Here is a 12095-nt window from a genome sequence, read left to right on the forward strand (position 1 = left end):
CTCATGCTACAGAAACAGGAGATAGGCTCATGATCCTATGAGCCATTCCGGCTCACACAAGTCAAGGCTTGTGCAAGGCTACTTACTTTACTACATTTCTCCAGACCCTACTATCAGCTGTTTAAACCACCTCGCCAAAAAAAAAAAATAAAGTAGGGTGGTGACCACTTTGTTAGTTGAATCTCAGAATCATAACAATGTTTAAGGGAACTAAGGTCGCACACAATGATACTGTCCAAACAGACAAGAAACTTAGACATTTTCCTTTATTTGGTTTTATAGTGGATTAAATCAAGTGCTGATGGAACTAGCTACTAGCTAGCTGGCTAAATCTGGCACATTTACAGAAATGTTGATGTTAAATGTCCCTGTCAAATAAATGTTGTAAATGATGTTAAATCCCCTCTACAAGTTTTAACTATTATTCTACTGAGGAGAGGAGAACCTCCCAAGGAAGAGGATGCTTTTGGTCTTATTGTGCCTGATGAAGAAGAGGAAGGGGTGGTCAGCCATGAAGTGTTCCTCTCGGAACATACAGAACGCTATCATCCCAGCAGTGGCGGCTGCAGCCTCCGTCCCCTCCTCATTCACCTCCACAAAGGCCTTATGGGCCACCGTAGACAGGAAGAGCCCCCCCTTCCCATTCATCCCAGACAGGTCGGCCATGCCCCCGACGAACACATCCTTCATGCCCATCTGGACCAGGGGATCATTCAGCTCGTAGTCCTCCTCCAGTTTGAACTTGGGCAGATGAACTATGATGTCCGTGCCCGTGTCCATGTTGGACCTGGTGGTCCACTCGTCCAGTTTCTCCATGGTCAGCTTGCTCTCCAGCTAAATGGTACACAGAGTTAAAACACAGTCAGTATAGTGAAAGAGTAGCGTTGAAACACAGTTAAAACAGTCAGTATATAGAATAAGTAGCATGTAGTAGTATATAGTAGCAGTATATAGAATAAGTAGCATGTAGTAGTATATAGTAGCAGTATATAGAATAAGTAGCATGTAGTAGTATATAGTAGCAGTATATAGAATAAGTAGCATGTAGCAGTATATAGTAGCAGTATATAGAATAAGTAGCATGTAGCAGTATATAGTAGCAGTATATAGAATAAGTAGCATGTAGCAGTATATAGTAGCAGTATATAGAATAAGTAGCATGTAGCAGTATATAGTAGCAGTATATAGAATAAGTAGCATGTAGCAGTATATAGTAGCAGTATATAGAATAAGTAGCATGTAGTAGTATATAGTAGCAGTATATAGAATAAGTAGCATGTAGCAGTATATAGTAGCAGTATATAGAATAAGTAGCATGTAGCAGTATATATTAGCAGTATAAAGAATAAGTAGCAGTATATAGTAGCAGTATATAGAATAAGTAGCATGTAGCAGTATATAGTAGCAGTATATAGAATAAGTAGCATGGAAATATAGTCAAGATGTTGACAAGGTTATAAATAATTATTTTTAATTGAAATAATAATTGTGTTCTTCAAACTTTGCTTTCATCAAAGAATCCAAAAGTCCATACATCAGATGATAAATGATACTGTAGTCATGTTTTCAGCAGCCTACCCGGGCCTGACCCAAGTATACCACAGTGGCAAATGATGCGCAACAAATGCTGACTTGCATTGGTTTTGGGCCACAAATTCTAAAACGTTAGCATTTGGATACAAAACCAAAGCATGGATTGCTGTCATAACTTGTCCATCAGCTGCTTACAGGGTAAGCAAACCAATGTCTTGTAGTGTAGGGAACAGAGGGACAGGGAAGCGAACCCTGGTTGCTAGTGTGAAAGGCAAACACCCCACACATCAATCAACTATGCAGTTATAGGAGGCTGTGTACAGTATACCTTCACTAGAGGATCAGATCCGTCAGTGGCCTCCTCAGGCAGCAGGACAAACATACTGAGCTCCTCGTCCACATAGGGAAGCTCCACGATCTGGAGGTTATAGTCTGGGACGTAGTTAAAGGGGAACTTCTTTATCTGGTGCATCATCTGAACTGGCTTGCTCTCACTCTGAAAAAAATCACAGATTATTATAGACAAGGAGAATGAGTTAATCTGAACCATATAACTCCCAATAGGCCTATACAGTATAACTTGAACGTTTGTTTGGTCTATTGGATGACGCATAAATGTGTCAAACTTGTGCCTGTACCACTGCTAAAAAGAAGGCCCAAGTGAAGCGAGCCATTGAACCCTTTTTGGTTTTAAATAGCACCATATCTTCTAGCAGTTTAGTATATAATCCTATTATATAGTAAATCATTATATTATAATTCCATTACTGAGCATAAATAACTATCTAAATATTACTGCCAATATCCACCTGGTTTAGTTTGAAGGTCATCTCTTTGGTGTCTTTCTGGTCAAATCTGTTCAGCCAGTTTCCTTTGAAGTAGATGGCATTGACTAGAGCCAGCCTTGTCATACCACTGACTGTCCCCTGCTTCAGCAGATCTTTGATTTTATCTGTAAACGTACACACACACACACACACACACACACACACACACACACACACACACACACACACACACACACACACACACACAGCTCTGAAGCCAGAGGTCCCATCTGGCTTTAATGCTGTCGGTAGGCATAGACAGATTTATTCATCACATGTTCAGTTCCATGTTAGCTGAGCCTGGTTACAGATCTGATGGTTGCTGTTTTTTAATCTAATGTGTGTGTTAAGTGTATGTTGTTGTATTTTTGTTGTCCGCCCCCCCCCCCCCCCCCCAGAGTATTGCACTACACATTTCCCAACTGGGATAATACATGTGATTGGTTAACTGATTGATATAGTAAATGATGATACTTTCTGTCTGCTGCTCCACCCAGCTGTTGATCTGTCCTCTGGTCTCCTCTGCTGCTCTGAGGAAGTCCACTGCCTTCATGTCTGCACGGTAGAACTTCTGGGTGGATTCTAAGAACTCCTACATCAGAGTGAAACAGTTCAATAAAAGTAAAGAAAAGTACAGTACAACTTCTGGGTGGATTCTCAGACAGCAGACAGTAATAGCACAGTCCGTCTCAATAAAACCATTTTTACACAGGACTAGTATTCCTGGAGAACGTTGGCTATGTCATTATTACCCCTGTATGCCTGTAAATGTAATATGATTGTATAGATTAGTAGAATGTCTGGGTGGATTCTAAGAACTCCTATGGCAGAGGGAAACAGTTCCATAAGATTAACTAGCCTCATGTATGCAGATGTAAATTAAGCATTAAAACCCGAGGGGGGGTATATGGCCAATATATCACGGCTAAGGGCTGTTCTTATGCACAACACAACGCTAAGTGCCTGGATACCTCCCTTAGCCGTGGTATTTTGGCCATATACCACAAACCCCAGAGGTGCCTTATTGCTATTATAAATTGATTACCAACATAATTAGAGCAGTAAAAATAAATGTTTTGTCATACATGTGGTATACGGTCTAAAATACCACAGCTGTCAGACAATCAGAAAACAGGGCTCGAACCATCCAGTTTATAATCAATAGTAAAATGTATTAATTGATTGATAATATAATAGCAAATGTCTGATTTGGAGGTATTTTGTCCAATGCTATACCGAAGCAAAATGAAAGAGGACACATGTAAAGGGACTGTTACTTGCATGAAAAGTATAGTTTATAGTGAAACTCACGGTCAGGAAGTTGCAGGTCTTCTCTCCATACAGACGGTTGGCCAGTTTCAAGATGTAAGTTGCAGAGGGAGAGTTGATATCTGCATTGAGTGTCTGGAACTCTGTGTGAATGTCTTTGGTGAAGTTGAATGACAGAGCCTGGGGGAAATTCAGAAAGAAGATTATAATGATGATGACATTGATGATAATAGTGATGATGATTATAGCGATGATAATGAATAAAGCTTGGACTGTGTACATAAGAGTGCAGAGTACCTTTCAGATACAGACAGTCATGATGCCATGTACGCTACTGTGGATTTACAGCTTTGCTTGGATTCTGACTGACTGAGGGTGTGCCTCCCAAATGGCACCCTATTTCCTACATTGTGCACTTCTTTTGACAAGGGGCAGTTTCCCAAAAGCGTCTTAAGGCTAAGTTCATTGTTAGAATGGTTATAATGATGAACTTAGCCTTAAGATGCTTTTGGGAAACCGGGCCCAGAGCCCTATGGTCAAAAGTAGTGCACTACATAAGGAATAGGGTGCGATTTGGGGCACAGAAAGGGAGTAACCTGTGGGTTTATAGCCCTCTCCATGGTTACTATGTTGCTGTGTGTTTCCAGAGGTATATACTGCTGTGCTACAGTCTAAAGTACAAGCTGAGCAGCTCTAATCAGTTTGTCTTCTACATATAGACACACACCCTGTCACGTTATCAGATGTCTGGAGAATAGGCTTAACGACTACAACGCTTCATGTTACCTACTATAAGGGTATATATATATATGGAAGTCTGTTTTTCTGTGTGTGTGTGTATTACCTTTGCCATCTGAGAGGCTGTGTCTCCTTTAGCTCCCAGGTAGACCATGGCCAGAGCTGAGCTGATACTGAATGGGGAGATGAAGATATTCCCTGTGTTGGTCTGACCCAGAGTGCGGTACAGCTCCAAGGCAAAGGCTGTGTTAGAGCTGCTGAGAGATGCCATGGCTCTGGAGAACGGATGAAAGCAATGTTTGACATATGCAGTGGTGTAAAGTACTTAGGTAAAAATACTTTCAAATACCCCAAAAACTACATAAGAAGTATATATATTTTTGACTACTTTTAAATTCCTTAAGAAAATAGGGTACTTTTTGCTCCACACATTTTCCTTGACACCCAAAAGTACTCATTACATTTTGAATGCTTAGCAGGACAGGAAAATAATCCAATTCACACACTTATCAACAGAACATCCCTGGTCATCCCTACTGCCTCTGTTCTGGCGGACACACTTAACACATGATTCGTGTGAAAATGATGTCTGAATGTTGGAGTGTGCCCATGGCTATCAGTAAATAAATAAAAAACAAGTAAATGGTGTCATTTTGTTTGCTTGATATAAGGAATAAAACATTATTTATACTTATCCTTTTGATACTTAGGTATATTTTAGCAATTACATTTACATTTGATACTTAAGTATATTTTAAACCAAATATTTTTAGACTTTTACTCAAGTAGTATTTTACTGGGTTACTTTAACTTGAGTCATTTTCTATTAAGATATCTTTACTTTTACTCAAGTATCACAGTTGGGAACTTTTTCCACCACTGGACATATGCAGACTCGTCGGACACTGATTTGAATGTGACAATAAGATTTTTTGCGGCATCTTTAGTGACCAAAATCTTGAGGGGTCTGTCATCACATCTCATACAGGAAATACAAGTTTTGCTCCTAATCATATTCTCTTTAGTTTGCACTGTATATCCTACTCAATGACATTGGCAATAGTGAAATGGCTATGGTAGAATGTAATCATCAATTTTAATTCGGCACTCTGTAATCGCATATCAATTGCTATTGAAAAGATACAATCGGCAGGCAAAATATCCATAAATAGCCTACATTATTCTAGTCGGGGGCAATCAGGAAGCAGAGGATAACGTAACTAAAAATATATTCATCAGCTGAAAGCAAAACTTCAGCCTTCAAATCACACAATTTGTGTTGTTTTTTTGGATTAGAAAAAAGTATATACACCAACCCTTCTCCTTCTCTCTGTGTGAAAAGTTCGAAAATGCGCAGTTCAAGTGAAAGATAAACAAAACAGAAGTAAAGACCGCAACGACGCCTTCCTCCTGAGATAACTACAAAAAAGCGCTGTAAATATGCCGCATAATCCCAAATCATTTAGCGCGTCTTTTATATATCATACTCACTGCTCTACTTGTGCAATAAAACCGGGTGGGGACTTGGCCTTCAGCCCACTGCCCCCATGGGTTCTCGAGGTGGGGACTGGACAGGCTTGTCCTGAATTTCATGATAACTTTGCGGAAGTCAGTTCGCCTATTGATAAAGTCAGTTAGCGACAAATTACATGTATTTCTCACCAGGCTACTACTTACTACCTGCTGGACGTGTGTTCCTCTGGAGTATCAACACTACAGAGATATAGGCCAAAGATGATGGATAAATGAAGAGGTCCCACTTTTCTTCTTCTTCTTCTTCTTTGGGATTTTGTTGGCGGATCGCGTCTAATTTAAGGTGCATACACCGCCACCTACTGTACTGGAGTGTGAGGCCATTCATGGCCTACCTACATTAAATTCTTCGTGAAATGGTACAATAAAATCGGAGAAAAGGTTAAATAAAATAAATAAAAACTGGTCTAGAATCATCCTTTACATCCTCAGACCGAGGTGGTCCTCACTGCAGGAACTTCATCCTCACTCTCGTCAGGTTCCAACTCTGAGCTACTGGAACACGTATCCCTCTTTGCAGTTGACGCCAACCTTCCTTTCCACACTGCTACACTGCACCTGCCACCACATCTAATTCATCTTCACTCTCATCCCTCTCCATTTCTTCAAGTTCTTCCAAAAGTTATGTGAAACCCCTCGTTCCATATTTCCTCAACCATTTCTGCTGTTCTCCTTTTTGTCTTGTCCATTATCTTCTCGTTCACCAGATCTTTTAGAAGACCCGTGTAATCCCCCACTCCATTTTTATTCATAAAATGCTCCACTTTCTTCCTTATTTCCTTTTCTTCAATCGCTCCTGTTCTCCAAACATTTCTCCCTGTGCAATCTCTCCAACGCCCACCTCTTGTCTTGAGCACGCGCAGGCACAAAAGGTTACTGTTCACTGCATGCTATTTGTGGAATCAGATGTCCCACTCAGACCGTAAAATGGATAGGTTCTGGTCCGGGTGGCTCTACCATTGGCACCAATCAATGATGTATATGGATCTATCTATAAATAATGGGGCCAATGTGTGACATTGGGATCAACATTTCAGAATGGTTTGAAACAAAAATGAAAAGGATTTTCATACATTTCTAGATGTACTTAGAGGAATAAAAGTGGATATATGCAAATTGGCCCATAACTCCACCAACTCCACCTATACAACATAGGCCTTGGACTAGACATCTTCATGCAGGGTTCATAAAGACATTGTCATGTCAAATTCAAGTACTTTCAGGGACTTATTCAAGCACTTCATTGTACTTTTCAAGGATGTCAATGTTATAGAATTGTATAATTTCTATAATTGTACATAGGGCACAGTATAGAACCCCCCCAAAAAAGCATGCAATAAGTGTCCAAAAAGTAGGCCATCACCACTAAGAATAATGAGCGGTAGTGCGTAAAAATAATCTGTCCTCGGTTGCATCACTCACTACCGAGTTCCAAACTGCCTCTGGAAGCAGCGTCAGCACAACAACTGTTAGGCGGGAGCTTCCTTAAATGGGTTTCCATGGCCGAGCAGCGGCACACAAGCCTAAGATCACCATGCGCAATGCCAAACGTCGGCTGGAGGGGTGTAAATCTCATCGTCATTGGACTCCGGAGCAGTGGAATTGCGTTCTCTGGAGTGATGAGTCACGCTTCTCCATCTAGCAGTCAGACGGACGAACATGGGTTTGGCGGATGCCAGGAGAACGCTACCTGCCCGAATGCATAGTGCCAACTGTAAGGTTTGGTGGAGGAGGAATAATGCTGGAGGAGGAATAATGACATTTAGACAATTCTGTATTTCCAACTTTGTGGCAACAGTTTGGGGAAGGCCCTTTCCTGTTTCAGCATGACAATGCCCCTGTGCACAAAGCAAGCTCCACACAGAAATGGTTTGTCGAGATCAGTGTCAAAGAACTTGACTGGCCTGCATCAGGTGAAAAGTCTTCCCAGAAGAGTGGATGCTGTTATAGCAGCAAAGGGGGGACCAACTCCACATTAATGCCCATGGTTTTGGAATGAGATGTTCGACTAGCAGGTGTCCACATACTTTTGGTTATGTAGTGTACGGTAGCCTACACATCATACTTAAGTAGCATACACAGCATATCAAACAAGCAAAACAGAGACAGGCAGTCAATATTGATTTAAGGTCATTTTTTTTTCATCATCATTGTAAACATTGGCTAAACGGGGCAGCCTGCTGGCTTTATGGCAGCATAACTATGAAGATTACATTATGACACAGAACCCTAATTGTTTTGCCTCAATGCAATGTGTAGACTGAGTCTTGCTTGTGTTACGGCAATATCCATTACAACAAACAGAGAAGGTTGGAGCCTTCATATATCTTTTTGGAACGTTCGTTCAAATTGCAGCTGTTCAGAAATACGAGGCAGAGACATAGGCTACATCATCATATCGATCAAATTGGTTGAGGGTTCAGAAGAAGGTGAGTAAAAAGAGAAATGTGAATGTGTGTGTAAAATAACACATGCACAAAACATGATTCAGATACTTAGATTAGAGTAAGAAGTTTCCAGAAGTGTGGGACGGGGCCAAATGCCGTATTTGTAGCCTCAGCCCTTTTCAAATAGTGGGGGAGTGCCAAGATGGAGGCGCGATGGCTTGAAAACACAGCGCCCCCTGTCTGTCATCCAGTGTATACATAAATCATTGGCACCAATGCATTAGCCAACAAGCTCTCACATTCTCACTTCAGATTTAGACTTTCATCCATGTTTCTCAAACGTCAAATTTCAAAATACCTTCGAAGGTGTTCCAAACGTCAAATTTCTATGTGTTAGGTTACTTCTCTTTATCCTTCCTTCCAAGGTTAAGTTTAGGTTGTAACTCCAAATTCTTAAGATTAGGCATTAACTCTGAATGGTTGAGGTAATCTAAAATAACTTTCTATCGCTGGATTAGAACATGCAACCTTTGTAACCGGAGGCAGATGCTTACACCCAAAAACCATCCCTACCCACAATACCTTAACAAAGCCAAAGCCTCTTGAAGGTAACAGCGCTCACTGTCGCCCCAGTGGCCGGTTTCCATGTCATCTCCCAACATCCTGAGACGTGGATGAACATCAAATACTGACTTGTATCACGGATGACCTGCCTTGCATTAGCATCTGGGTCTGGTCTGCTTAGTTAATTGAACCAGAAATAAGGAGTGAGTGACATGTGTTGTTTCCTCTTCAGTCTCTGATACAGATTATCCAAACAGGAGCCTCTTTCCTGAATATGGCCCAGGGAACACCTGACACCCAGGTTGAGTTTTTAAAGGGACATTCCAAAATGTTCAACCTTATATTCATTATCTCCAGGACCACCTCAACATCAGCATATGTGAAATGGTGGGCTTCTACGTTTTGTAGTCTTGACTTTTTAATGATTAACACATACACAACTTCATAGCAGTCAGAATAGACAGATGCCATTGCCAGCCACACCTTGAAAGAACCCACCATTACTGTGCAGCCAGGTGACTTTTGTCCCTTCTAGTACATTCCTGTCTCCTTGTACACCCACACATAAGCGGCATGTGAGTTTCTGTCTCTGTCCTGTTTCGGTCTCCACCCTTTTCTTTCTTAACAGTCACTCCAAAGGAGGTAACCGATGGAGAACAAACATGGCTGATTCTCTCTATCAATGCCTCGCCCCACCCTCCCTTTCCACCCTCCTCTATTTCCTCCCCTCTCTCCCGCCTCTCTCTCAGCTGAGGTCACTCCCACAGTACCGGAGCTCTCCAATAGTCTCACTGTAGACCCAAAGGAAAATATACCAAAAAGGTTTTAGACTGTCAGCCCTCTTCAGGAATTAGGACTCAGCACAGACACGCAGTAGAGAAGGGGGAGAGGAGGGGAAAGTTTGGAGGGAGGTAGAGAGAGAGAGAGAAAGAGAGAGAGATAGAGGAGGAGAGGAGAGGAGAGAGAGGGAGGTAGAGAGAGAGAGAAAGAGAGAGAGATAGAGAGGGGAGGAGAGAGAGGGAGGTAGAGAGAGAGAGAGAGAGAGAGAGGGAGAGAGAGAGAGACGAGTGAGAGACAAGGGAGGCCAGGTCAAAGGCGGCCAAACAAAATCAATCATAACCCATGAACATGTCAGTGGTGGTTTGCTAGAGTGTGGAGTGATCAAGCTGGAATGAAGATGTTCCAAACCTGTCAGTAATTTCTGATATATTCCACGTTCCATCTTCTTACTCTGACTATTAAACACATACCACACACAGTATAGAGAGACAGATGTGTTTAACTTGAAAATGTATCTCTTTCTTTGATATTTGTGGCGACAACCCCCTATAGTGTCATTTCAAGATGTGTATCCACGGACATGTCCACTAGAGGGAGTCCTGTACAGAGTGTGATATGTATTGGTACACCTTGTTGGACATGATGCATGAATGAGCCTCTCTGTCAGTCTACTGGGTCAAGATGGCCTGGTTCGTCCTTTATACCTTTCAAAGACGATGGTCGGAATATTGTACATGATCCCCTTACCCTTTATCAGTTAGAGGGGCAGGAGGTGCGTTCCTCTTAGAATTTGTGCACACAGCGTACATGAACAAAACCCTCTGACTAAAGCACAGCATATCCACATTACTGGTGCGCAGACCAACTGTTTGTTCATCCGCACCCCGCCCGCAATTGCTAATAACCCATCTGCAACCGTCCGACTACACGTGATAAAGTGGAAATATGACGCCTGCGCCCAACCCTAACCAGCAAATAAAATGCGCTATAGGCCACAGACTGCAGAATTATTTTTTGACAGGGGGTTCAGGATTTTTAGTTGTTGCCTGATTTAGATATGTTTCTGCTTATAATTTCCAACATTTTGGTAGGTTATTTGTTAGTCATCTTGTCTAGAATTAGATACACGTAGCTTCTCTTTTGTTAGTATATGTTGCCCTAGAAGACTAAGTAAACCCTTGCTCAACAGAATAATGTAATAGATCGATAGAAGGAATAATTCAATCTAGTTGACAGTCAAGTTCTCTCTGTCATCTTTCGTGGAGCAAAGATGTTTAGGAACTGGGGAGAAAATACAACAAAGCAACAAAAAAACGGCAAAGAGTTTCTGTGCAAAATGTCCAAATGACGTTTGACCGGTTGTAAGGAAAAATAAAGCTGTGAAAACGACCCAATGTGTTTGAAATACTATCAGCTTTTCTTATACTTATATGATGAAGACAGCACCTTTACAGATGGTATCTAACTGAGCATTTCATTCTCTCAACATGCAGAAATAAAGAAAACATATTTCTCCGCTCCTGTTCCCAAGTCCAAATTTTGCCTACATTTGGTGTTTAATTTTACTGAAATAAATTATTAATTCTGCAGGAGTTATTATTAAGGCTATATCCCTATTTGCACGGGACTAGTATTACTAGAGAACGTTGGCTATGTATTTATTACCCCAGAATGTCCGTTATTCCAGAGGCGCAATCTTTTTTTAAGATACATTTTGCGATTTTCAATTAATTCGCAAAGTCGATACATGTAGGCCCTATACATAGTCTATGCGCAGCACTTCGTTCAATTTATCGAATCAGTTATTGTTTTCTTGCTCAAACTGCGAGCAACACCTGTCAAACTCAGACATTTGGAAGACTTTGGAGTAAATTTGGCAAACTACCCTATGAGTAAAAGCAAGATAAGTGCTACAGACATCACATAGCTCGGGCAGGGTCCTTTGAAAAGAACAGCAGCTACACTACCACTGCAAAAATGGCAGTCAAAAGTTAAAAACTTTGAATGAATTTTGGGGATGTTATATTGGGAGGAACAATACTCACAATGGGGGATAAAATCAACTTCCGATAGGTGTATGTTGATAGCCTGATTCCAGATCTGTTTGTGATGTCTGAACGCATGACAATGAGTGACAAGGAGATGACATGACAGACAGACCTGGGATCAGTCTAGTATGGTGGTGAGGAAACTACTGAAGATTCATCAGGATATAAACACGATCCCATGTCCATTCTCAAAGTGTCTGACGTTTTGAAACAGGCCTCATTGTTATTATGGCTTATGCATGACCCTGCTGAGATGCATAAAATTCAGGCCTATCATAAGGTCATGTGGACAGCACCTGGGATTCTTCCTTGTTTTAGTTATTTAACTCCCAACGTCCTCTAACAGGGGACGTTTAGGGACACCCTGATCTGTGTCTCACACATGCTTATAAGCTCCCATCACAAATGACTAAACA

At 41.3% G+C, this 12095-nt stretch overlaps 1 protein-coding gene across 5 annotated transcripts; it reads right to left on the minus strand.

Moving 5' to 3' along the window:
- Positions 1–248: 248 nt before the first annotated feature.
- On the minus strand, positions 249–6151 carry LOC115158631 (leukocyte elastase inhibitor). 5 transcript variants are annotated; one of them, XM_029707812.1, is made up of 7 exons: positions 6045–6151; positions 4474–4642; positions 3672–3809; positions 2835–2952; positions 2343–2485; positions 1862–2029; positions 249–834 (listed from the first exon to the last, which is right to left on the minus strand). In XM_029707812.1, exons 2-7 carry the CDS (start codon positions 4636–4638, stop codon positions 427–429), a joined length of 1140 nt encoding a protein of 379 aa, XP_029563672.1. In that variant the 5' UTR covers positions 4639–4642; positions 6045–6151; the 3' UTR covers positions 249–426. The 5 variants fall into 5 exon arrangements, with proteins under 5 accessions (XP_029563672.1, XP_029563673.1, XP_029563674.1 ...); XM_029707813.1 differs by having other exon boundaries at positions 6048–6149; XM_029707814.1 differs by having other exon boundaries at positions 6030–6140.
- Positions 6152–12095: the final 5944 nt, after the last annotated feature.

The sequence above is a fragment of the Salmo trutta genome, chromosome 22 (genome assembly GCF_901001165.1).
Source record: "Salmo trutta chromosome 22, fSalTru1.1, whole genome shotgun sequence".
NCBI lineage: Eukaryota > Metazoa > Chordata > Actinopteri > Salmoniformes > Salmonidae > Salmo > Salmo trutta.